The sequence below is a fragment of the Ictidomys tridecemlineatus genome, chromosome 7 (assembly GCF_052094955.1).
Source record: "Ictidomys tridecemlineatus isolate mIctTri1 chromosome 7, mIctTri1.hap1, whole genome shotgun sequence".
NCBI classification, from domain to species: Eukaryota; Metazoa; Chordata; class Mammalia; order Rodentia; family Sciuridae; genus Ictidomys; species Ictidomys tridecemlineatus.
Genome location: NC_135483.1, coordinates 11,290,485 through 11,318,235, shown reverse-complemented (window position 1 = coordinate 11,318,235; position 27,751 = coordinate 11,290,485). Strand labels below are relative to the sequence as shown.

Below are 27,751 nucleotides of genomic sequence, written 5' to 3'. Positions count from 1 at the left end.
AGAAAGGAAAGATATTGCATAAGGTTTGAACAAAAAGGCAGTAGATGCCGCAGTATGTACCAAGTTAAGAAGCTGAACTGGTTTGGGTAGCTTCCACCCTAAAGTCCTGGAGTGACTTCATGGCAAAGCACAGGTTTAAGAAAAGGGTCACCTTCCCCAAGGTCTTGTATTGCTCAACCCATGGACTACAGAGAAGATCTGTGGTGCCCATTTCAGTATTTATTTAACATTTTTATACAAAAGGCCATTTGTATATCTGAGTGCCTGCGTCAGAATTTCTGAATGAATCACCTAATTTTAGAAATGGAAGAAATCTCAAAATTCACCTTCGATCCAATCTTTTACCCACACAAAACCAGAGAGTGCTTAACCTTCTTCAAGAGCCCAGAGGAGTTTGCAAGAGCACAATCAATCCCCAGGCCTGGACCCTGAGCCCAAAGGGAAGCCCCCAGGAGTTCACATCTACAACACTGTCAGAAAACTGCTGAACTCATTTCCAAAGGTCAGTCTGGGCCACTGGGGTATCAATGGAGTCCTGTGGAAACTCTACGAATAAGCAATGTGCAACATTCAGAATGGCCAGTGTTATTTTTCAGGGTAAAAGGGGGACATGAAACTCAATTAGGACCCTTATTTAGTCTTCATTACACACAACTCTCTCCCATCACTAAAAAAAATAGTGAGAAGCTATGTGTGCTACAGGAGGGGAAAACAAACAAACAAGTAGACCTGCACATTACCCAGGTTCCCCCAGGCACCCACAGCAGTGGGGAATGGTGTCACCTGCAGTGATACTAACTGCTTACAGAGTTCCTGTAAATACAACTCGCTGCTAGTGTGTCTTTGCCCAAGCTGTTTGCTCTGCTAGGAACACCTTCCCTAGCACTCCTGGCTTTCTGCCAAGCCCCTACCTACACATGGAGCTACAGGTCAGAGACCTCTATGCTGTTGAATAAGCATTTCAACGTAACTTAGTTTCTCCTTCCACCTCATGGTAACTTGCTGCAGTCCCATTTACCCTCTGCAATCCTCCTGGGGTGCCCACCATACTAGCCATGCTGTGAGGTTTGCATAGCACTGTATCCATTGAGAAAAGTGCTACAAAAACACAGGCAATAATTCATTAATTCATTTAAACTGATTCTTTGAGACACATGCACAGTGGTTTTGATGGCTGAATCCACCAACCCAAGATTAATAGCCTGGTTTACTACATCCACTCTTTTCTCTTTCCAAGCCACAAAGCAAAATAAACTCACCCTCAATTTATAACTTCACAAAATATGCTGACTCCTGAATCTGCTGTGGTTCTTAAATGGATGGTTGCAGCCATCAGGATGCGACAGGTTATGCTATGGTAACAAAGACACCTAAATCTCAGCCTAAGGATTAACATAGTGGTCCCTCTAGGGTCAACATGATAAGCCCAGCAACCTCCTCTTTCTGGTCTTTACCTGGCAATCCGAGCCAGCCAGCTCCGTGCTGACATGTGAAAGGTATGGCCCCTTCTTTTCCTCTCCATCTACCTACAAAGCACAGTAAAGACTCGATCTGAGACTATTTGTAAAACAGTCATGACACTTCATAGCACAGAGGCAGCAGCCACTCTCACTACCATTATCCCACTCCTCTTCAAATAATAATGATACTATTATATCTCTCATGTGACAGTGGTTTCTGAATCGTGAATCAGCTGAAACACTTAAAGACAACTAATGCTTGTCTCCACCCCATTCCCAGAATTTTGTGAATTAATTCATTAGTGTGTGGTCTTGGGAATTTTTAAATATCACTAGGTGATTCTAATCTGCAGACAATTTGGGAACTACTGCCATAGACAATGAAGCAACATATTCTCCCGGCCACAAACACCTCCAATGACCTTTCCCAGGTTCCATGAATCTTGTTCCCTCTATGGCAGCAGTGGTTACATCAGTTAGGATAAGCAAAATTTTGCTATTGTGATACTCGAGGGTCACAATGAGCCCAGCAACCCTAACTTTCCAGTCTTTAACTGCCATTTAAAAATAGATTTTAGCCCTCAGGCCTTTCTTGTATTATTTGGGGGGAGGGGGTACTAGAGATTGAAACTAGGGATACTGTATCACTGAGCTACACCCTCAGTCCTTTTTATTTGTTGAGACCCAGTCTCACTAAGTTGCAGAGGCTGGCCTCCAACTTGTGATCCTCCTGTCTCAGACTCCCAGATAGCTGGTATAACAGGCCTGTGCCTCCACGCCCAGCTATTTACTTTTTTACTTCATACCTTTCCTAGGTCCAGTTGAAGAAGTTTGCCAGGCCTGGAGTAAATCAGAACCTCAAAATTATGCTGATGTGAACAAACAGGGGTGAAATTTGGTTAGAGGAGGGCAACTAGAGGCTACTATTGAAGAAGACTACACTTTGCCCAACTCTCTAAGACCCAAAGCATAGTAGACAACTTAATAAAATTTGGATAGGTAAATTAATTATCATTAGTAATAATCTAAAAAAAATGAAAAACAGAAGAACTCAAAAATCATAGCATCTGAGCTGAAAAGTTTATTTGTCAACTGGTCCCAGCCATCATTTGGATTTCCCCTTCTCTGTTTAATCTCTTCCAGGGAGAAACTGTGTTTTCTGGGAGAGAAGCCAGTGAGGTCAGGGGGCTGTGAACGGAGGAGCACCCTTTCACCTGACAGAGGAAGTGCAGGCCACATGTGCTGGATGCAGGCGCAGTGGCAGCGCAGCACATTCTGCCACCAGCACACAACTTTCAGCAAACCATCTATCTGCCCTGTGGGATTTTATGTCTCTGCAGAGTCTGGAGAAAACCAGAAAACCCAGCTTGTTTGTCCTCATTTTAGCATTTTAATTTAAGAATCAGACTAGCTTTATGTAAACTCTTTGCAAGGGGAAAAAAAAAAAAAGGTAATCTGTTTTTCGAAGGCACAAGCTAACTTGGGCCCAAGGGAAAGAAGCGCTATATATAATTACATAATAGTTACTCTACTGCCTTAAAAGCTAATGGCAGCCTCGGGCAGAAAAGTCAAAAGGAGAGAGAAGCCATTTTTATAAAAGTATCTGATGCAACCATCTCTTGTGAGCATTGTTTGCTGACAATGGTTCTGCTTTTCTTAGAAGCTCATTCAATTACCCGTTGCCTACCTAAACCTGAGAGAGGAGTCTTCCTCCCATCCATAGTTGGTTAAAGAAAACGAGCAGGCAGGATTTCCCTAGTAAAAATCTTAAAATGAAAAGCAGTAACTATTCCCAAGGTCCTGCTTATCACGGAAGTCATTAGACAAATCTTTTCGGGATCTCTATTAACAATCTACTTCCCCAACAACCATCCCAGAGACACCTCTCTCCAGCTTCCTAGGAGCGGGGCTGCTCCTAGGAAGCTGGAGAGAACTTGTTTCCTCCCCTGTCAAATGGAAACAGCCATCTACTTGACAGGGATGCTCTAAGAACTAAGTGTGCAAATACAGGAAAGTGCCTAGCCTTCCAGGAATGTGACCTTCGTGCACTAAGAAGGTGAGTGTCCTATGAAAAGAGAAAACGCTTTACCTTGTTTGCTGGTCCCAGCACGTCCAACCACCACCGAGAGATTGTCCCAGCCTCTGTCAACATCTACTCCCTTCCCCACATCAACCAGTATCCCCCAGTCAGGACAACTTCACCTCCTGGTCTGGAGGGAGATCCTGAATGATCTAAACCAATCAGCGCTACCCCATCGTTCACCATCATTGGTCGAGGGACAGACACATGCCCTGAGATGGTCCAATCATAGCGAAGCTCAGAAATATTGTTCCGTGTCTCTGGGGAGAGATGGTAGCTCCTTCCTGTAGGGCTGCCATAAAGCCATAAAAGAAGGGCGTCTGATAACAAAATCAAAAGGCAAAAGAGGCTGTCACCTGGCACCCAGAAAGCACCCAGTGAAAAGTCCTGAGTAAACCAATGAAGGTGAGTGAGTGGGCATACAACCAGTGATAAAACCAAGATTCTTAGAACAGAACTCGAGGGAAACCCTGATATTGAGTAGCCTCCTGGCTGTGCAGCAGTTCAATCACAGACTAGAAAGGGAGAGGGCTCCGAGCCCCAGGCAGACCGGACTGAATTCTAACCCCATCAGTGCCTAGGTCTTGGACCTCAGGCGAATTCCTAAATTCTCTGAGCCACAGTTTTTTTTTTTCCTCTGATAAACACAATTATCAAAATGGAGTAAGAGGGTTGGGGATATAGCTCAGTTGGTACACAAGGCCAAGTGTTCAATCCCCAGCACCACACACACAATTAAATAAGAATGTTTGAAAATGCAACTCTAGAGAAGAAAGATTGGAAGCCTACATATCAAAATATTCATAGCAATTAGCCCTAGGTGGTAAAAGTTTCATTTTTCTCTTTCTTGGGCATTTTTTGGATTTTCTACACTCAACATGAATTGATTGTCTAATAAAAATAAAAGTGAGGTGATAACATTAAAGTCTCTAACCAGCGCCTCTGTCATGAAGTAGGAAAATGGCAAACGTTCCTTCTCTATGAAGGCCCTTCAGACATCTGGAATCAGCTACCACATATCCGTCTCCTGCTTCTTGCTAAATATTTCCACTAATTTAATGACTTGATTTCAGGGCTCCCTTCTCTCTCTCCTCTCTGTAAAGGCTCCATCTGTTAAAACCCCACTCGGAGTATTGTGTAACCAGCTCACAGAATCAGCAGCAAGCTCCCGGTTGCTCATTCATCTGTTAATTCATTCATCGAGTAAACACTGATTAAAAACCTACTCTATTGGACCTCCTTTCTTTTGCCTACCCACCATTCACAAATGGTTCCTGGACTGGCTTGGGTTACACCCAGCTCCCCTTTCTCAGTCCTTGTGCCCCAGGACGTGTAGATCCCAGCCTAGCTTCTTCAAGGGGTAGACAATTGATCCAAGAAGGCCAGTCAGAGAATTGCCTCCATCTCACCACAGGGATTGGTTCAGGGATGTGCATGTTACCCAAAAAAGACCAATCAAAAATAGCGACACTCGAATCTGAGACTTGGGTTGAACTATTGAGAAAGTGGAACTGCTGGAATTGCTAACAGCCATCTTATACCACAATCCAAAAACGAAATCTAGGCAGCACTGAGAGCTGGTGAAAAACTGTGTAAAGCTTAGTAATAACTGTTTAAGCCTTGGGTTTTCCATGCCTTAAATTCCATCTCTAGATTTTTTCAATTAAATAAACCAACAAAATTCCTCTTCTACAGAAACCAGTTCGGGGTTGGGGTTCTGTTTGGAGATGGAAAGAATCCTGACTCATGAAACCTAAAGGGCTGTGACATGCTCCACACTGGCTACCCACAGATGAGGCCAGATAAGCCCCACCAGCCTCCCAGGCCCTAGCTGTCTGATACAGAGACAGCCACACAGCACTGGCAGCATGGGAGGCCAGTGGAGTAATCACTCCAATTAAAATCCACAGAGTGTAGTGGGAGCACAGGAAGGGGCATGAGGGAAGGCTTCCCAGGGCACACTCTCCACCATGGCTCAGACGCCCAAGACAGAATCTGGGGGAGTCAGATACCACGGCAGATTCACATTCACCTTCCAGTGAACTAAGACCACGGCATCCCCTGCGGCAGAAGGGCAATGAAACTTCAGCACAAAATAACTGTCTGGAGACCAGCTAAGGGGGTCAAACGACCCTCACTTTGGAGAACTTCATGGGATTGTTACAGATGACACGACACCAGTAACAGACCCCTCAGCTTCTGTGAGGCTGATTCGAGTCTTTCCCATTTTCCTGCTCACTTGGACTATGGTGATCAAACTAGAGCAGCATCATAAAAACAGCCCTTCAAGATGAATGACCCACTTCCTGAGTTTATGTCCAAATGACAACAGGACAGAGGGCAGGAGGAGACCTGTGTTCTAGAAAACACCTGGTGGTGGCTGGGCATGTGGCCTACCGTGGACAACAACAGCAACAATACAAGCTCTTCTGGGAACATCTATTTGCTCTGGAAAAGTCCTAAAGGTCACTCTTTTTCAGTGAATGGAAGTTAATTGTCTCTGGGAACTTTGATGATGCATCCTCAACAGAACTGGGAAGATTAAAAACTAAGTCAGAAAAGGGGGACACTGCAGGACACATTCTCCTTGCTTCTTGTTTTCTAAACACACTGGAGGGTTCATTTGTTCCAGAAAGAGCTCCAACTTTCCAGAGCAAAGAATCTTACAGTTGGAAGAATTAATAGTGACAGAATCCTTGCCTGTGGCTCCAGGGGAGGTGCCAAGACCAGTGGCAGGAGGTAGGGAGGCTTGCCTTCTGGAAGCCTCAGATTGCTAACGGCAGCTGTAGTGGCACCCCTCCCCCCACAGAAAATCTTAACCAAACTTCTCCAGAAATCTTCACCATAACTGATTTTAGGACGATCAGCCAAAGAGTCTCTACAGAAGAGTTCAATGCAGGTAAACTTCCTGTTTTCCTGTGGCTCTATTACTTGGCCACTGGCTGGGAAGAAATCAGCACTCCAGGTGCTGGACGCCCCTTCACTGGATTTTCACAAACATTATCCAGTATAGTCATTTGTAGAAGTATGTTTGCAAGTGCAAAAATTGATTAAAAAAATAAAAAAAGTCAGAACCTTTAACAAGGCCTCTGGCCTTGAGCTGGGGCTTCACAGAGATGTCTATATTTCTAAGATAAAAGAAGTTACCAATTGGGCCCCCTGGTAAGGGCTGGCAGGGGGAGGAAAGAAAGGGGAGAAGCAGCTCCCCCCTTCTCAGGTGTTGCCCTTGAAGGGTTAACTTGCCCGGAACAGTGAAAGGAAAAGCTGCTTTTATGTGAACTTCTTCAGACTGTGAACTTCTGAGCCCCTCTCCTTACATGCAGGGTATAAAGTTCTGAAACTACCTGAACTCGGGGTTCAGGGGATTAATTGATTACAATGAAAGCGGTGTCCTCTGAACCTGGCTGCAGCCAAATAAAATGGTTTCCTGCTGTCTCGGGTGCCTTGCCGGTCCCCTACCACACAGCCGCATCACCTTTGCTTCTGAAACTCCCCCAGGACATTCTGGAACTGCACTTCCTCTGCTCACATCCCAGGACCTTGCATAACTACTTTCTTGCCATCTCCTTGAAAATGAAGTTCACCATTATTGCTCATCAGCCAGGCAACCAAGAGACCTACAGCCCTTTGGGCGACTGAAGATTAAGCCAGACAGCACAGGGATGTGCCTGGGGCTTGGCCCCAGCTCACTAAATGCCGGTTTCCCATTGTGGGTTAGAGGCTCCACCAAGAAGCCCTGCTAACCCCCTCTAAAGAAGGAAGGGCTTTCATGGTAAAGACCCCCAAACAAGCAATTTCAACCAATTTAGTTTTAATTCAGAAACTACTATATGCTTTAAAACACTCACACACACACACACACACACACACACACAAAACAAAAACAAAAACAAAAACTTCCAAAATAAAATGTGCCAAGCCTTGGGTTCAAGCCCCCAGTACTGGGAAAATAAATGTCCCCCCACCAAAAAAAAGATGTATAGTCAAAAGACTTCTGTCCATCTCAGTCCATAATCCCCTAACCTTTCTCTAGGAAGTGTGAGGTCCCCCAAACACCTTTCTTTCTTTTGTAAGTCTCTTTCCATCTATAGTCTAGGCATAATCAACCATGTGTCTGTGTCTGTGTGGGGTGAGGTGTGTAAAAGCACTTATACCCCTCTTTTTGCACATATGACCGCATACCACACATCCTTTTCTATACATTGACTTTTGTTTTGTTTTTAAACTGGGAATTGAACCCACAGGCACTTTACCACTGAGCCATATTCCCAGCCCATTTTATTTTTTTATTTTTGAGTCAGAGTCTCACTAAGTTACTTAGGGCACACTTGCAATCCTCCTGCCTTAGCCACCCCATCAGCTATACACTGACTTTTTTTTTTTTTTTTTTTTTGCTTAAGTGCATATCCTGGAAACCATTCGTTCTTCACATATAGGACACTAACTACTTTGAACAGTAGCACAGCATTCTACTTTAATGATATACATTTAGTCAGTTCTCTACTGATGTCTACTTAAGTTGCTCCCAGAGTCTCACTCTTCCAGATGATGAATAAACATCACACTCACCTTCACACGCGTGATAACTAAGAAAAATCATAAGACATAAGGTCATACGATCCTTGATATAGAACTGCAGGGTCAGAGGGTACATCTTCTTGTGGAAGTATGGACACCACAGGAATCAGCAACTGCTACTGATCAGGACTTTTTCCCCAGAGAGTCTGCTTTGAATATTTACCAGCAGATCAATGCATACTACAGGGGAAACTGAGGCTATACCATCCTTCACTGGGTATTCTGCCTTTGATGCTGACCTGGTTACAAATTCCTTTTTTTAAAAAAATATGTTTTAGTTGTAGATGGACACAATACCTTTATTTACTTATTTTTATGTGGTGCTGAAGATCAAACCCAGTGCCTCACATGTGCTAGGTAAGTTCTCTATCAATGAGTCGTAATCCCAGTGACCCCCCGCACCCCACCTCATTACAAATTCTTAAAATCTAATGACAAGAAGAAATCTCAAAGGCCATCTAAGCCCTGTGTTTTCTATACTACCTCTCCGTCAGTCCCTGTATATAGACTTAAGTAGTATCTTCTGTGCTTTTTTCCTATCCTTTCATATTTCCATCTCTTTATTATTTACTGCTGATTTCCTGCTGATTTCTTGTGGTGTAGCGATTGCAAGCGCAGGCTCAAGGCTACATTAAACAGTCCAGCTCTATCACTTATCTTGGGCAAGTGCCGTAATTTCCTCATCTATAAAACAGATGATAATGACACTGCCTCCTCATAATTTTGTACTGAGGATTGAGTAAAGTATGCAGAATGGTATCTGGCACATACTATATACTTTTTTTTTTTTTTAAAGAGAGAGTGAGAGAGGAGAGAGAGATAGAGAGAGAGAATTTTTTAATATTTATTTTTTAGTTCTCGGCGGACACAACATCTTTGTTGGTATGTGGTGCTGAGGATCGAACCCGGGCCGCACGCATGCCAGGCGAGCGTGCTACTGCTTGAGCCACATCCCCAGCCCCTATATACTTAATAAAAGTTAATATTACCTTCCAGTTTACTAATTCTCTCTTTAGCTATGTCTAGTCTTTCACTGAACTTTGGTTAGATTTTAATTATATTATTTCTCACTTCAATTTGGTTTCTTTTCTAATATTCTTTTTTTCACAACTCTTTCCCTCTTTGGTATCATTATTCCTTTTTTATTTTTTTGGCATTGCTGGGGATCAAACCCATGGTCTCATGTATGCAAGGCAAGAGCTCTACCACTGAATTACATCCCAATCCTTTTTATTTTTTAAATTTTGAGACAGAGTCTCGCTAAATGCCAAGGCTGGCATCAAACTGTGATCTCCTGCCTCCGTTTCCTGAGAAGCTAGGATTACAGGCGTGTACCACCACACCAGTTCACTGTTTTTCCTTAATTATTTTAAATATACTACTTTATAGTCTCTCTTAGAATGTTCTAATATTTCCAAGTTGGAATGTTTGGTTTCCTAATTTTTAGTTTTCAATTGTAGACTCATCTTCAGAAAAGTTAGTTTTTCCTGTGGGAGTTCCATTGGGTATAGATTATTCAAATATACCTATGGAGTGATTTTGTGTTGGTTTTAGGGGCTTCTATAGTATTAGACCACTTACTAGGGTTAACTGCTCAGGTAGAAGGATCTCATAACTTATAAGTAATAAAGATACAGGTTCCACACCAGGTGTGGTGATGCACACCTGTAATCTCAGTGACTTGGGAGGAGGCAAGAAAATCGTAAGTTCAAGGTCAGCCTGGAGAACATATCAAGGCTCTGTCTCAAAATAAAATAAAATAAAAAGGGCTGAAGATTTAGTTCAGTGGTAGGGTATTCACCTAGCAGGTGCAAGTGTAAGTTCCTGGGTTCATACACACACACACACACACACACACACACACACACACACACACATATCCATATACAAATATCCACACATATTCTACAACTACATATGGTTCAGTGCCAGGTTTTTAACTTCTCATTGCTGACATTTTTCAACTCAAGGTAAATTTCCAGTCAGTGGAATTTTTCTAGAGTCTTATCATGAAGAGATGAGACCTTCAAGGCTCCGGAGCATTTAATTATACCTTGAGCCCAGAACTCATCTCTAGACCCACTGGGTATTAAGACCTCAGCCTCCAGACTTGTGGGCCTCAACCTGGATGTAAAAGCCCCAGGAATGGTCACAGCTTTGGCCCACATGCCACCACTGGGCTTCCATTTCTCTCTTCATTTTTTGACACTAGTGGATTTTCTTTTTTCTTAAGCTCCCCTGGATAGAATTCTTATATCTTCATCAACTGTGCATTTGTACCAGGAAAGATTCATGTAAATCAGCTTGGTCCCCCATTTCCCAGAAGGGTTCTAAGTCACCAAATCCAATATAAATACTTACCCACACTTGAGTTTTGTCTGCATTAAAACTGCATCTAGTTCGAGGATTAGGGTCTAAATATGAAAATTAAAGAGTCCAAAATCCTCCTGAAAGTCCCACAATAAGGTCTTGCATTGGAGACGGACAAACCACCTCTCAAGAGGCCCAATGCTGCCAGTTCTTCCTCCAGCAGGATTTGGTTTCTTGAGTTGAGCACCATATGAAAGGGCTGGCTCAGATTTAGGGCCATGTTGTGGGATAATTACCATCTATAAATATGAGAAGCACTCGGTGGCACAAGATGCTCACACTCTCAAATAACCGCGGGAAGAGAGATGAACACAGGCCACAGCAGACCGTGGCCCCCATTCACACACACTCCAAGAGACACACCCATCAGGTGGAATGACAGGGTCACCCATGCCGTCAAAGCGTTGTTTTTACTTGTACTTGGTTTTGTTTTGGTCGAGCAGGTATGTTTGGATCTTGATAAACTAGAAACATGAATCTATGATGATAGAGTCAGAATCATGATTATCTCTTAGGCAATATTAACCGCCAAGGGACATGGGGGATCTTCCTGGCAGGATGGGCATACAGAATACCCCGGCTTAGGGGTGGCTAGAGGGCTGCAACACATTAAAAATTCCTCAAGCTGTGTGATTAAGTTCCGCGCGCTCTACAGGATGTATAGCTCCACTCAAATCCAAGTCGCATGCCCTAGCAGAGTGCCACCAGGCTTTCGGTCAAGCGTCTCCATTCTATGGTGAAGTCTCACCCAAGGCCAGCAGGCCACATGGAGGGCAGTGAGGAGACTAGGCCAGAAAAGAAGAGACAGGCCAGAAGTGCCCGTCAGGCAGAGGGCACCCAGGCTCCAAGAGAGGCTCATGGAGCCCTGTGGTCTTCCACAAGGGCCGACGGTGTGACAAGACCACAGTGGCTGAAGACAGGCTCTACCCTGTCCTAACACAGTGACCTTGGGCAAGGGACTTTCCTTCTTGGAACCTCAACTGTGTTGGGCTACTCTTAGGCTCAGTTCCTGAATAGTGCTTAGCACAGAGCCTATATCCAGAAAAAATGCATAAGTCTGACCTACTACTCTCAATATGGACAACAGGAAGGCTGGAAATGTCACCTTCCCTCCAGAATTATAGTTATTTAGAATAAAAATCGGATCTGATAATCACAAGAGAGATCCACAGAGCAAATGGAAGAAGGTGTGGGTTCTGACTTGAAGAGGCACAGGCTCTCGCTGCTGCTGAACTCACACCCACCCCCAGGCCACAGCCACCCACCGCCTGAACTCCTCCTGGGTGAAGTGATGGAGAGCCCAGGCTTGGAGGCCACAAGGCCACAGTCACACCCCAACTCTGTTACTTACCAACGTGGTAACCTTGAACGAATGATTCCAACTCCGGGCCTCAGTGCCTTCTCCTGTAAAAGAGTTAGAGAGGATTAAACAAGTTACAACGCACACAGCTCCCAGTAAGTTCTGGTCACTGTTCCTTTTCCCTAAACCGGATACACTGGGAATAACAAGTCCAAGTAGCATTTTACAGACTGTTATGGGGTTCTTTCACACTAGTTTCATGTAATACTCAAAACAATCATGGGTATTACAAATAAAGAAATGATGATTCAGAGAAGTTAAGCAACTTGCTAAAGGTTGCACAACAAGAGCAGAGACCCAAACCAAACTCCTACCACTGCAGGACAGTGTTGCCCCAGAGGCAGAGAGGGGGGGTCCGTCTGTCCTTTGAGATTACAAATTCTGAGGGAAAGACACTGGAACTGGAGACTGCAGCAGCATGTCCTGGTCCCAGCAGAAAGCTCAGCCTTTGTGCCCCTGAATCACTTCCTGTTTTAGTTTTCTACTTTGCAGAAAAAGGAGAGCAAACCTGTACATGACACCAGCTTTGTCACCCCCCCCCCAAATCTCTTGCAGCAGCAAACGTTTATGAATTAAAGAGAGTTTTCAGAAAAGCCAGAGTTCAACATTCCACTGGATGCATGCACCACACTGAGCCAGGAAAGCGGGGCAAAGCCTGCAGTCTGGACAGCCCGGTCACCGGAAGGACTGAAACACAGGCCTTTTCCTGGCCTCTATTTTGATTCAATGTGTGGTGGCCCTGGAGTTTCGTTTTGCTTTTCACTGGGTGCTGAAGCTACCGGAAGCCACTTAACCAGCTCATTCTATTCACAAAAGGTTGGGGGCCAGGTCTCACTGCCCTGGGAGCCACCGTCTGCTGGTGGTTTCTGCCACCTCTGCTGCTTTGCCAGCACAGTGCTTCCGCGGTTGCTGTCCTGGGGGTTGAACACTCCCTTAAAACAGCAGCCACCCGACCCAACCCCGGGGGCTCAGGGGCCAGAGAAGAGCCACCTGCCGTGCTCACGAGCCGTGTCCTCAGATGGGTGCACACGCCATGGACATATCCGTAATGTACATCACATGTCACACACCACACGCCATTCATATGTAGCACACATCCCACACATGCCAGGAACCCCATCACACACGAACATGGATCACCAGGAACACACATGCACACACACCACAAACATGCCACACATGTATGTCACGCTACATGCTTGCACACACACACATACACACACACACACACACACACACATGCCCCATTCCAGGACGACAGTTCTCCTGATTCCTCTTGCTACAGACACGCGCCTGTCACTGTAAGGATGAGCTTTCCTTCTCTCTGCTACTTGGACTAGACTGACAAAATGGGAAATGGGGACAAATGGTTAACTTGGGAAAAATTTTAGGGCCTTCAGCAAACTCCTAGAAATTAGAAAAAGCACATAACTCACAGAACTCCTGCCTTGCCTGGTTTTTAGGAACACTGTGCCACTTGGAAACAGACCCAGGACACAAAGAATGGCTCTGGAAGAAGCAGGGTGGGCATTTCCAACAAGGGCACCTGTCTTTTCCCTTACAAGAGAGGGGCAGAGAGAACCTGGATGTGGCCCTAGAAACCACCTCCTGTCTCCTCTGCGGACTCCTACTGTGGGCTCCAGAGCTGCTGGACTCCTGGCAAGCCCCCTAGCCAGTGTCCTTCACTATAGAGCAAGGACTCATGTTCACTCCACACACAGAGCTCCTGAGTGCCCTCTGTGTGCCAAGCTGTGGCCCTGGAGTAATTTCAGGCACAGTGCCTTCCCCGCTCTCAGAGATCAGCCGGAGCAACCGCAGGTGGACAAGCAGTTACAACCCAGAAGGTAAAACCACCAGAAGGGTGAGGACAGGTGCACAGTGACCACAGAAGGGGGTAACCCATGAGCTCAGCAGGGGTGAACAGTGATGGAGAACTTAAGACAGACGGCCCCAGGAACCTGGTGAAAGTGACGAAGAGACAAAACAGAATTGGCCAGAGGCAAGTGGAATCGAAGCAGCATTCGGGGTACCTGCACAGGTCACTCTGTCACCTGGTCAAGCACGGGAGGTGGAAACAGAGAAGACTGGATGTGCAGGAGGGTGGACATGCCAAGGGAACCAGGTGGCCCCCTAGGGCCCTTCCCAGCCTCAGAGCCCATTCTGTGGTCCTCCATCACCTGGGGCCTCTCCCCGGAACCCTGTCATTGGCATGCTGAAGGCTGGAGTCTGCTCTGGGGCACAAGTGGAGGGTCCCAACCATCCCCTATCAGCCCTGGTCCCTCCTCCTCCTTGTCCTCCTGGAATTCAAAGGAGAGAGCATCCTCTATTATCATTGGATTCTTTAAACCACCCAGGGCTCCTTCACCAATCAGCCTCTCCCACTCCCTCTTTCAGCTGAAGAAGGCTGGAATCTGTGTCAGGATTCTTGAAGGCTGCTGCGGGTTTTGGTGGAACTAGTGTCTGTCCCCTCTGCCTGCGCTATGCCTGACACACAGCAGATCCTCAAAATGCCTGCAGAACGGCTCCTAGGTCCCTTTCCCTCAGTAAGCATTCACCCAGAGCACATGGGGACAGCTCCTAGGAGGCTGGATCACCAGCCCAGCACGCTACCTCCCGGTGCCCCCTAGGACACTGAGCCTTGAGATCTGAAAACTGACAACCATTTTCAGTTCCCAGCCACCACACCTGGAGCCTCAGGCTTTCCAGGAAGGACTAAATGTCCCCACTGAATCAAATCTGTTTATGAAGACGATCAAGGTTTTTTGGTCATTTATAAAAGAACTGAATATATTTCTTATTATAAATCATTCTTAGAGTTAATTCTCTGTGATCTAAAGCCAGAATGATTTTTAAAGAGAAGCTGAGCCTTCCGAACCACTTACTTGTTTTTTTCCTTTCCAAGTTCACTGTGAAGCAACTTCCCTACAACAGAGTTTAAAGAAGACATTCTACCATGATCTCACTACCAAGAGAAAAGAGCTCCTTACAATTCTGTGTCCTCCTGAGCTTTTTTATTCACATACGTGTAGTCTGTCCATATGTATGCATTCCATTAAAAGGAATCACCTTTAGTACAGAAGGACTTTAGTACAGAAGGTCCTTAAATAGGCCCTGTTTTCTTTAAAACATGAACAACAATAACCTTCTTTTGAGGCAAGTCACTAGCATAATGTTTCTGATAAACACCGCAGAGCAAAACCCAGGCCACAAATTAAACACACCCGGAAATTCTGGGTTTGAAACCTTTAGAGCAGCTCTTTGTAGCCTGCTTCATTCCACAATTCTTATGACACTTCCCACTTAAGAAGATACGGGCAGGGGACTGGGGTTGTGGTTCAGTGGTAGAGCATTCGCCTAGCCCACGCGAGGCCCTGGGTTCAATCCTCAGCAACACCTAAAAATAAAATATATTGTGTCCAACTACAATTAGAAAATAAATACTTAAAAAAAAAGACACAAGCAAAGGAAAATAGGTGTCCTGCTTATTCCCCCGGGGCACAGCAAACACTATTCAAGTTCACAACCATTGCCTAGTGCTGAAAAGTTTAAGTCAATATTTTTTCTGCAAGTGAAATGACATCTCTGGTTTGAGCCGAGTTTTAAAACACTCTCACAAGGTACCAACCCTGCACAGGCAAACAGACTCTCAGAGGATGAACCCCAGCTGCAGATGTCTCCAAGGCTCCCCAGGTGATTCTCCTGTGAAGCCAGGACCAAGAAGCACAGGCTTGGGTAACTCATTAGTCAAAGGAAGCCCATGGGAAATCTTATCTGGAAGTGGCAAACTCTTTGTAATTAAATAAAATAGCAGATCTGAAAGTACCCAATAGGGCCTGTTCCCCAGAAGACAATAAATGTTAATTAAACAAGAAAATATAATTCAAATAATTACACCTTCCCCTCGGTGAATTCATCTTGTAATTTTATTGGCTTGTTTACTACTTGTTATTTTTTTTCTTTACCTTGATTCATTCTGTCCCTGTTAATAAAATTACAAATGTATACCCATAATCCCATTCAATTACAAGTACTCTAATATTTCCAACAACCATGAATCATTTTATTTAATAAAACTGTCCCTCAGAACAGTGGCTAATGAAGAATAAAGAGGCCATAAACATTAGCCATTTATAATGAGTATTCAGAATTGTTTTAATTCATGGTCATTTTTCTAAACTGGACTGAAACTTTGTTCATCCTATTAGGACACGACTCAGCAGGAACATGCAAAATGAGGAGAACAGTGCCCCTGGGCACAGAAACAGGCTTGTATGCAAATCAGTTCCTCTTTACATTTTCATGGGAAAATAGCACAAGTAACCCCCCCCCACACACACACACACACAGGTAACTCACCTGCCCACTCCAGGGGGGCAGAGACAGCTACTAGTTAACACTCAGCTGTTCCAGAGTTTCCTGAAAACACCAGCTCTGCCCTTCGTCCCAAAAGGTCTCTCACTGCAACTTCCCCGAGCTTAATGGGAAAGACAGTCTTATGTACGTCCAGGGCACCCCTCAGTCCTGAGAAGGGAGGGAGGGAGGGAGGGAGGAAGGAAGGAAAACCAGACACGACAAGAAAGGCAATTCCTGTTTCACAATGAGAATGTTTCACTAAAGAACATTTTCAGGGGTCTCCCTGCCCTGCCGAGGGAATGGACTCTTGCCTCACCTTCTGACCTCGTGTGTGCCAGGCAGAGCAGGCATGGAGTGGACACAAGGGAAAATGTGCTGCCCGTGGTGGTGCTCACGGTCAGCAGATCTTCTACAGTCCTCTCCAAACTCCATGTTGTAAACCAACTGGACTTAAAACCTTATATCCAAAAACAAGCATGGCTCACAGGTCTCTGTACGTTACATCCTAATAAGATAAAAAGCCATCGTACATGGGACAATGGCTTGGCACCCTGAAAAAGAATACCATGACTGACCACTGTGTTCCAGACCATGATGAGGACATGGTCTCCACCTTCAAGGGTCTCACCCAGGAGAGCATGCAGACTGGCTACGGCAACACAGGGTGACTTGGGTTCAGACAGGGTGACAAGGGCACACAAAGACAGCATCGAAGTGGCAGCCCTAATAGGTTCTTCTCAACTCCTCTGCTTGATAATGACAGACCACTTTTTATTATTTCCTTTGCCGTGACACTTTCAATGAGATGCTAAGTACTTTCAAGGTGGGCCCACAGTATCGGTATTCTAGAGGTATTAATTTTAGTTTTGATCCTCTAGGTATGTTAAATAGCTAGACACTTCCATTACCTGAATGTTAGACCTTCTCTTTCTAACTCATGTCTCATTTAATATTCTGGTCAGCCAAGCACTAAATTACTAGTGTGAGATGGTTATGGAGAAGCCCTCACACAAGTGAGTCTAATTTGTCTTGGCTGATTTGGATTTGTTGTTGGAAAAATTGCACCATCTGAAACCCTACTGTGACAGACCTCCAGAGGACCCCTAGAGACCAGAGAACCAAGGATGAGCCCTGGAATAAACACGTCTGGAGGGACTCTACCTTGCGCTGGGGTATTCTGAAGTATCCCATGACCACACTGTACACTCCTATCATTTGCCAAGGACGGGGCTAGGAAAAGGCCCTGAGGCACACTCCAGACTGTTCCATTTCCCAATCACAGCTCCCAATCCTGCATGACACTTGAGGAGTGTCCTTGATATCTGCAAAGCCAAAGTTAATCCCCAAGAATGTCCTTAAAGCGTGAAGGGTTTAATAGGAAGGTTCTGTGCAGGTTGTGTGCAGGTTTTAAAACACAACTTTCTACAGTCCCAATGCCAGAACCACACAGGGTACCTTGGGCTTTCAAAGCACGTTCACCACCAATGTGCGAATCCCATGCACACTCCGGGATCCTTTTGAGACAGGATGACTAATCCTAGGGTCCATCACAAGTTTATAAAAATTCTCTGTCTTATGTTTTCAAAAATAACCAGGGTTAGTTTAATAATTGAGTTGTGCTAACCGCTGACAGGATAAAGCTTAGTGGAGCTGCTATGATTCACATGCTATCTTTTCTAAGATTGTAACCTTTTTGAACATTGAAAGACTGTTAACTGGGAGCTTGGGGTCCAGGACAAGTGACCCTCACTCTCAGCATTGCTCACATAAACATGAAGGAGGCCCATCACCTGTTCTTGCAACGGTGTTGGACTTGGAGTCAGTAGGTACCCATTCCTTTTTGTGTCCTGGCACTGGAAACAGTAGTGACATGGACTTGGAAATTGTAAATGAAGTTGGTGTCCATCTCATCCCCATTTGCCAGGAGTTTCCCAGGTGTAGCAATGCCAGTCCCAGCCAGCACGCTGGTCACCTCAGTGGTGGACACCAATGGAGTCAGCCCTGACAGGCCAATCATGCTCAGTGCTGTCCCACAGAACCTTCTGCCTTAATGCAGATGGTCCACACCTCCACTGTCCATCACCACAGCACCCGCCACCCACATGTGGCTACTGAGCAGTGGAAGTCTGGCTAGTGAGACTGAAGAACCGAATGTTTTATTTTATTTTATTGTAACCAATTTAAACTTAAATGCTCCAAGTAGCTAGTGGCTACTCTGTGGGACTGCTCAGCTCTGGTTTGCTGATGTGGAATTTCAGTCCTGGATGGCCAATCCCTGGGGATGAGCGTGGGAGGCAGGCAGACCTGGGTCCACGTCTGGGCCTGGTTGTTTACTAATGGGGCATGGGACTTCTCAGGGACGCTAATTTCTTCATCAGCAATCCTTGAAATCGACTCGTCAAGAATGTGCACAAAGTGGCTGGCCAATAGTAGAACTTCCAGAAATAGGACTTCCCTACAAGTGGCTAAATTTATGTGACAACGCTAGAAAACATCTGATTCTGAACTAAAAAAAATAAGTGACTGCATGAGCATCCTTCTGAACGGGCCTCCAGAATCCCTGTCCATTTTAAATTGTAGTTCTAAACTTTCCTGGCTGCCCACTAGGCCTGCCACACCTTGACTTCTGTCCCCAAGCCTGCTGCCAGCTATCACCAAGTCCCTTCAGAAGGTACCCAGGTCACCACCATCTAGGTAAAGAATACACGTATGTCCAAACTGGCCAAAATGCATACATGAAGTATATGTAATTTTTCTGATTGTATATCAATTATATTTATCTTAATAAAATCATTAAAATACCCTGCCAAATAAAAATAACAAAATAAATTTTTAAAAGCAGGTGCCACAGAGCACAGGGCACTGGGTGGAATTCCTGTGCCAGGTTACCCTTAGCAGGCCCCACAAAGCCCCAGGGGCAGGGATCCAGGCAGGGAGGAAAGAGCATTCAGGCAAACTCTCCACCCAGTTGCTAAGAGGTGCTGCGGTGCCTGTACAGAGGCGGCCACCTGGCCCCTCCAGCCCCAGGTGCGGGGCAGGGTCTGCAAGCCAGAGCAGCTGTGCACCTCCATCCTCTATGGTGCCCCTCAGGCCCTAATTAATACATCCCTGGGCCGAAAGGGGCAGTGGGTCCCAAGAGAAGCCAACCACCAATCAGAACCACCCAGGGAGCTTTTTAAAAATGCTATGCCCCAGAATTGGGCATCAGGGTTTGCAGACAGCTCCCAGGTGTCGGTGCACCCAGCTGGGTACTCTGTTTTCCCACTGAATGCTGCAGAAGTGCCTCTGCTGGCAGCCAAGCCAGGCAGGACCTCCGACAGAGAGGTGCACTATTTAGGGCTGTGGCAAGGAATCCTGTTGTTAATGATTCTCTCCCTCCCTCTGGCTGTAGGGACAACAGTCAGATGGCTTGCAGGGCTCTGAGCCAGAGAAGCACAAGTGGCTTCCCCCTCCCCCACTATTGGTAAAGCACCTCCCGGTTCCCCAGGATCTTCCCATCCAGTGTCTCCGGAGCAGAGCTGGCAGGGACAACCTCCGCGTCCTCACCAAACCCAGAAAGCACGGCAGGAGCCGATTCCGTGCACCTGGCACTTAGCAAACCCACAATAAATGCCATTATTGTGGTTGCTACCCTCATTTCACTGAGAAGGAAGCAGCTCCAGAGCTGGTATGACTCACCCAAAGCCACATGATGCTGGGGGCAGGACTGGGACAGGAACCCTGGGCTCCTGGGTTTATTCTCTTTCCTCTTACACACCCCCATGCGGCCCCACTGACCTTCCCATCCCCCACACCTTTTTTCCACCCTTTTACAGTCAAAAGACAGTCTCTGCCCATCAGGAAAAAATCTTATTTTTTGTATTCTCAGGCTCTACTGGGTAGGACCCCACTGGTCATCCTCAAGTAGTGGGCAGGCTGCCCTAACAGGCCCTCAAAGCCTTCAGGAGCGATTTTTTAAAAATATTTTTTAATTTCAAATGGACCTTTATTTGATTTCTTTATATGCAGTGCTGAGAAGCAACCCCAGTGCCTCACACATGCTAGACAAGCACTGAGCCACAACCCCTGCCCCCACCCCCACCCCTGGGCCCATAGTTTTCAGCAGTGATTTGGCGCCTCACCAGCAGAAGCTGAATGATCTGGAACAAGTTTCTTAACCTCTCTGGACTCAGGTTGCTTGGCTATAAAATGGGAATTAGAACATTTAGCACTAAAGGCTTGGTGAGGACTGAGGTCAGTAAAGGGAAAGGATGCTAGAGCCAGCAGCAGCAAGAACCCACAGGTGGCAAGTATGACAGGGGTCCCCAGCCACAGGGGATACGCTCCCGGTCCTCCAGCGCGTGCTGAAACTGTAGACAGAACCGAGCCCTGTGTACTACACTTCCCACACGGTCCTTCCCAGGCTCAGTGAGAGATCAGCAATGATAACTAATAACAACACAGAACATTTGTAATGATACACGGTCATAAAAGTCATGTGAATGTGGCCTGCGTGCCTCTCTCTGTCTCCACTGCCAGGGGCAGGTAGAGCACACAGTGTGGACACACGGGACCAAGGAACGGTCCCCATCCTGGTCAGGACAGGGGAGGACGTCAGGGATCCCAACACACTCGTCAGAGCTGTGTGCAATTTAAAACTTGAATTGCTTATTTCTGCAAACTTCTATATATATTTGGACCATGGCGGACCGAGGGTAACTGAAACCAGACTACAGCTGTCCCTTATCTGTGGTTTCACTAAGCGAATTCGGATGAGAGGTGCCCTCCTTCTCCCGTCTTCTCACACTAGGATTCAGGCCCAGGCAAGCCTCACCTGCCGTTCTCATCCCCTGCCCCCTAGCCAGCTGACCCTCTGCCCTCACCTGGCCCCTCCTCTTGGGCATCTGGTCCTCATCCTAGTGGCAATGCCGGCTGACCATGTGGCTGGAGGCATTCTGTGTCCCCGCCCACCATCATCCGGAAATAATGAAGGAGAAGTAACCTTTTTCTATTCCCCATTCCAGACCTCTTTAATTAAAATCAAATATTTGCACCCTTTCCAAGACCCATAAACCTGAACTGCTCCCGGGAGAGCAGGTAAGGGATGGGGTACTTGGGAGCAAAGAGATGAGTGTGACCGAGGTGGCCTACTGTCACCTCCCAGGAGAAGGCGGTCGATCCTGAACACCTCTGAGCCCAGAGAAGCAGCCACCCCGCACTTCCTCATCGACCTCAGGAGGGCCAATGGCATGTATCCTCTGCAAAAGGCCCACAGAAGTGGTGCATGGGACTGGGGAGGGACAGAGGAGAGGCATGCCCTCCAACCCCGCTGAGCACTTCCTGACTTGCAGCCACTCACACCGCGTGGCTGTGGCCGCACAGTTGATCAAACACTGCCATACCTCCAGACAGGCTGGAAAGAGCTGCTGCCAGACGACCCTGTCCGTGGGGGCCCTCCCCTGTGCTCCCAGACCCCTGGCATCCAGGGAGGAAAGAGTTAATGTCAGAGGCAGCAGAGACACCTTCCGCAAGTATTCTCAGTTCAATGGTAAGTACTCCAGCCATCGGCCCTGGGCAGGGTACGGTAAGAGGCAGGAAGAGGGCAAGATTCTGAATGGTTCAGAGTGGAACAGCACCCCAAAAAATGCTGAAAGAAGAGGCAGGGAGACAGCATGCTCATGTGGCAATGACCCAAGGACAAGTCACTGAGCCAGCCATATCTCCCTTCCTGAGGTTACTCACTCCAGCAAGTGCAGGTCACCACTAGGGCAGAAGCTTCCAGGGCCAGGCACAGTGAGACACAAGGCTGTGCCCCCTATGCCCAGCTGCATCTGGCCTGCCTCAGCCCCAGGCCCCTCCTGGGAGCGCTCCCAGTCTTCCTATGAGGCATTCCCAACCCTCCTCTCCAAGTGCTCTAGGGGCACATTACCTGCGGGAGGACAATTAAAGCATGGACTCTTCCAGAACCAATGGACAGTTCAAAACAGCCCTGTGACCCTGACTGGACAATACGCTCTCTCTGGTGCTCTGGCTGAAGACCCTGGGAAAGGGGCGCTTTTTATTCCACACCCAAGGTTGCTACGGTGGGAGGACAGGAGCCTGAGCCGACGCTGCCAGCAGCCGCTTGCCTTCTGGAAGGGAGAGGCCACCTGGGCAGCCAGGTGAGGGGAAGCTGAGCCAGGAGGCAAAGGGAGACAAACTGGGCCAGGATGGTCCTGCAGCAGCCACACCTGGGGGTAAGTAAACTTGGCTGGCTGGAGTTGAGATGCCATCACTTGCCACCCAGAGAGCTGACTAATACAGAGCTCAGTGGGTCAGGTAGGCTGCTGTTGTCAGCAGGCCCCATTTCCTGCCCTGGCCACATTTCAGGTCTGGCTTGTGCCTTGCAGATGGCACCACGGAGGTGGGTCCAGGCCTTGAGCCCTGAACATCCCTCTCCCATTGTGGAACCCCAGACTCCATCTCCCACCTGCCACCTTTTCTAATACACAAGTCCTCCAGTGGCTCCACAGGGTCTGCAGATCTGATGCAAGTTCCTGTAACACAGCTGACCCGTCACCCTGAGGCCTGTGTTCTCACCAAGCCTCTAGTTCAGGTGTAGGAACCTATGAGCATTCCCTGACAGCACAGAGGTCCTTCCATCTCCTGACATGGGGACGTGCATGTCACCAGAGAGGAGCAGTGTTTTCATCATCCCAGGTAGCACTAGGAGCGCTTTGGAGACAAGAGTGACCCCTCACGTTCTACATCTGGTCAAAGCCCCACTCCTTGGCTCCTCCTCGCAGGGATGAAGGGGGAAAGGACCTCTGAAACAGCTCCTGCCCCTCCAGGATTCTCAGGGCCTTTCCAACACCCACCTCCCACAGACAGAGGCTCTGAGCTAAATCGGCCTCTGTTACGTCAATTAAAGTGAGGGGTATTCTGTTTTAAGTGAAATTCAACCCCAGTGTCCACAAATAAAACTTCCTTTGACACTGAGCATATTTTGACACATGCAATGTGTGGAGAGTTACTTCCAAAAACAGGCCTCAGAGATCTTCTGGTAAAACCTTCCGATTTTACAGAGGTAGAAACTGAGATTCCAAGAAGTGAAATCCCTCTCCTGCAGCTGGGGACAGAGAGGCCAGGACAGCTGGCAGGTTCTCAGCCTTTCTGGCTCACCTTTACAAATACCTCCGTCTTCATTTCACTCCTTTCAATCACAACCCTAACACACTCACTTAAAAACGCAAGCCACGGATAAGCTCTCCATGTACCTCCCACTCGGCTCTGTGTTGCAGGGTCTCTGAAGATGGGGTCTGAGTCGTCACTGGCAGGATGACTGGGGCCTTCCAGGCCTTAACCTCAGGTGGCTTTGCCCCTCTGCACCACAGGTAAGCACTGGCAACATCAGCAGCACAGTCAGCAGCAGCAGGTGGGTAACGAAAAGTGTCTCCACGTCCCGGGTGGACCGGGCAGTGGCGGGTCTTTGGAGAAATGTCTACCAGACCCTGCAGGTTGGCATGAGGATGCTCGTTCCCTGCTCAGTGTTGCTTTATCTCACAGTCACCCAGGGAAAGGCCTCCTGCAAGGCAGACTCTGGGAGCAGCTTGGAGTTTGGACTTGGGGCTGCTCCTTCGCTCACCGCACGGCAGGAATGGAAAGACAGCGAGCCGGTGGCCATCACTGCACCAGTGAGTAGCTGGGCCCTGGGGGAGATCTCCAACCAGTGGAGGGTGTCACCACCATTTTTTGAAGATAAGGAATGGAAGGCTCAGGAGAGCCAGGGACTCCCACACAGTGGGACGTGATGCAACAATAAAAAGGAGCAAAGTACAACATGGAGGAACCACAGAAACACTGCGCTGAGTTAGAAGAAGCCAGGCCCAAGGGCACACACCGTGAGTCCATGCATAGGAAATGCCCCAAAGGCAAAGCCATGGAAAAACTTACGGAAGCAAAAAGACAACCTGGGGGAGAGGGGCAGGAACAGGAATCAACTATACATGGACATAGAGGGTCTTACTGGGGTGATGAAAATATTCCAAAACCATATATGACCAGGCTACATCGGGAGTTCAAAGTTAGCCCCCGCCACTTAGCAAGGCCCTGAGCAATTTAGCTAGACCCTATTTCAAAATAAAAAAAAAAAATGAAAGGGAGGGCTGGATATGTGGCTTAATGGTTAAGCGCCCCTGGGTTCAATCCTTGGCACCACCCCCCCAAAAAAAAGGTAACCAAAAATCACTGAATTATACACTTGAAACAGGCAGATTTTGTGATATGCAAAGTGTATCTTGCAATAGTTTCATATGTTGCTTCTGCAGCTAAATATCACAAACTTAGCAGCTTAAAACAGTCCATGTTATAATTCAGAGGTCAGCAGAATGGGCTTCATGAGCTGCCGCAGAGGTATGACGTCAGGACCAAGTTCCTGCGGGCCACAGGGCCACAGGGCAGCACCCAACCCCTTACCTTGCCCAGCTTCTAGTGGCAGCCAGCGTCCCGGCTGGTGGCTCCTTCCTCCACATTCAAAGCCAGCAGGTCAGCAGCCTCAGCTCCACCCCGACCTTCTGTGTGTCTCGCAGTCTGTTCTGTCCTAACCCTTCCGCCTCCCTCCTCCAGGGACGGAATGACTGCAGAGGGCCTATCAGATAGCCCATCTCAAGACACACACTTAGTCCCCTTTACAAAGTCCCTTTGCTGTGTACCATATTCACTGGTTCTGGGGACTGGAGCATGGACATCTTTGGGGGGCCCTCATCCCCTCTGCCATCAACCTTCATGAGACTGTTACAAAAGCAAAGAGCCAGAGTAGGGTGCAGCCCATACGGAGGGCCCTGCAGGGTCTTGTCTAGAATTCCCACCACTCAGCCCCTGGGGCTGCTCTTGGTGCACCACTCACAGCATAATGACCTGGAAGGGTCCTCCTCATTTTGGCTTCTAAGCCAAGGGGAGAATGGGACCAGAATGACAAATCCTGGCAGGGGAGCTAGGGAACAGATCCAGGGGTAAGTGAGGGAGGGGAGGAGGGCCAAGTGGGAGAAATGCCTTCAGTTGCCACTGACTTGACACCCCCCCACACACACACACACATACACACACTATTGCAGTTCTAAGGAAAAAGAGAATTTTAGGTCTACTCGGATCTAAGTCTCCTGGTGTTCTGAAATTTCCATCTCATTGATTATTTTAAAAGGACCCAAATTAAGTGAGTCCCTAGACAATCTGATTTTGGCAAGCACCTAAATCAATACAGAAGGAGCCACTCCGCCTCGCTCCCTCGGCAGGGACAGGGTGGGCGGGCACCGTGCCAGACTCCCGATCCAGGCAGCGGAAACAAGCAACCAGAACTCGCTCGCTCTCCCCCGAAAGCCTGAGCCTCCTCTCAGCCCACACCAGGTCTTTGGAGGTGGTGATGCTGTAGCAGGCAAGGACCAGCTCTCAGCCTCGTCCTAATGGATTTCAGTGCACTGCCCACACCTCGCAGACTGCATTTCCTTCTCCACCTTTTCCACCGGACTGTGCTCTCCTAGAGCCAGCACAGTATGGGCACCAAGCTGGTGTTCCACAGACCCTGGTCATATAGACTCTATGTGCATGTGCTGATTATGCGTGCTTTATATGTAAGTGCTTATGTGAAGCATGTAATTGGTGTTCCATAAATGCATGCTTTATATACCCATGGCACATAGTGAGTGTTCCGTTAAGGTCCTGTATAACATTTAGATAGACTGATACATAGAAATAGGTATGCATGCATGAATTGGTACAGAAGACAACACAGTTTAAAGGCAGAACAGGTTGAGGAGTTGAAATGGAAACTGCAGATGTGGTGACTCCTTTGTTCTACACTATATAGATAGGTCCTAGCACCACTTAGCACTTAGTCTGTGCTCAATAGATACCTCTTGATCGAAAGGATGAACCACCAGCCTAGTTTCACACAACAAACAGCTACTGAGCAAATATTTACCAAGTGCCAGGCATTGTGCCAGGCTCTGGGTGCCACATTGAAGGAGCAGGGAACATGGCCCCTACCTTGGGTGATAGGGAGATCTAACAAACAGGCATGCAAACCACACAGGTGGGGAGGAGGGCGTGGAAGGAAGAAAGGTGTGACCTACAAGAAAGGCTGTCAGAGGAGAGACAAACTGAGGGAGAAGGAGCCACTTTGCAAAAGACCCAGGAACACAATGTGGGGCAGAGAGAACAGCACGTTTTCCAGGGAACAGAATGAAGCCGGTGCAGAAGAGCACAGGAGAAGGGGACTCCAAGGCAGATGGCTGAAGCCTCAGGGCCTTGCATTCTGTTTAGTTTTTAAATGACAACAGGAAGCTGTCGAGGGTTTGAAGCAGAGGGGTGGTGGGACCGTCACTTTTGAAAACTTGAGGAGGGGAAATATCCCCTCTGCCTCTTGCCCACCTATCAGAGAGCCAGAAACACCTCCTAACCCTCTGAACAGCACTCAGGTGACCAGGATTCTGCCGTCATGAACGCACTCCATCCTCCAGCTACTTATGAGTACCTCATACGGGCCTGGCTCTGGAGAAATGCTGGAGATGCTGCGCTGAAGGACATCAGGTCCTGTCCTTCTGGAGCCCCCAGTCCCACAGTCCAGGATCGGCCAGCCTCACCCAGTGCTCAAGGCCAGCTCAGGCAACATGGCAAGACCCTGTCTCAAAATAAAATGAAGGGCTGCGGCTGGGGCTCAGGCTAGAGCGCTTGCCTCACACATGTGAGGCCCTGGGTTTGATCCTCAGCACCACATTAAAATAAATAAACAAAATAAAGGCATTGTGACCATGTATAACTGAAAAAGTATTTGAAAAGATAAAATAAAAAATAAAATGAAGAGGGCCGGGGTTGTGGCTCAGTGGTAGAGCACTTGCCTAGCACGTGTGAGGCGAGGTTCGATCCTCAGCACCACACAATATAAATAAAGGTAAGAAAATAAAAAATTAAGTGAAGAGGGCGGGAGATACAGCTCTGTGGCAAAGCACCCCTGGTTCAATGCCAGTGACAAACTTGTCCCCGTCCCTGATCTCCAAAGTTCCGCTGGCTACAAAGAGGACGATAAAAGAGGAAGCATCTTTTGGGGGATGGCAACAGAATTGGAGGGTGGCTAGAGGTCAGTGGTGTGATCTATGCTCCAAACCCTTTTGAGTTTGTACTGAATGTCACCCCACGTCTCTCTACACACACCCTAGTGAGTGACCTCCTGAGCAGTCACCGGCCCTGAGACTGTGGTCCAGAGGACTAGGGCTGGGTATCCAAATCGGGATCCTCTGAGGGAACGCTGCTCCTGACCAAACACTCTGTGTCCCCAGTGGGAGGAACGGAGGCAGAGGCTGGCCTGTCACCCACAAGCCTTGCTTCAGGGCAGATCCCAGCTCTTGGCAGCAGCTGAAGCTCGGGAAGCTGGAGATGCAGCTTGTCTTAGGTGACCCAGCTCCACCCTCCACATAACATCCAGGCCACCACAGCACTGCACTTTCCAGTTCATAAGACACTTTGACATAGTTACCTGTCATCGGTCACTTACTGACCACTCATACGTGAGGCACTTTGTTTAGAGCTAGGAATCCAAGT

At 47.5% G+C, this 27,751-nt stretch overlaps 1 protein-coding gene and 1 long non-coding RNA gene across 6 annotated transcripts in view; one reads left to right on the top strand and one right to left on the bottom strand.

Annotated features, from left to right (window-relative positions):
* Positions 1-16,311, bottom strand: part of Cyrib (CYFIP related Rac1 interactor B) — a 118,906-nt gene extending 102,595 nt beyond the window's left edge. For 2 of the 5 annotated variants that reach the window (XM_040293663.2, XM_040293664.2), the window contains exons 1-2: positions 16,205-16,311; positions 11,840-11,892 (exon numbers count right to left, since the gene is read on the bottom strand). Coding sequence is in view for 1 of the 5 variants with exons in the window: in XM_078016717.1 (XP_077872843.1) it covers positions 3,550-3,612 (63 nt within the window). In the remaining 4 variants the exon portion in view is untranslated. Of the gene's footprint in view, positions 1-3,549; positions 3,628-11,839; positions 11,893-16,204 lie in introns of those variants that run through there. The other 3 variants (XM_021724178.3, XM_078016718.1, XM_078016717.1) reach the window with 3 other exon arrangements.
* A 4,031-nt stretch (positions 16,312-20,342) lies between these two features.
* Positions 20,343-26,952, top strand: LOC144365402 (uncharacterized). Its single transcript, XR_013423785.1, has 4 exons — positions 20,343-22,416; positions 23,461-23,553; positions 23,726-23,853; positions 26,625-26,952. It is a non-coding gene; the product is annotated as an uncharacterized LOC144365402 (long non-coding RNA).
* Positions 26,953-27,751: the final 799 nt, after the last annotated feature.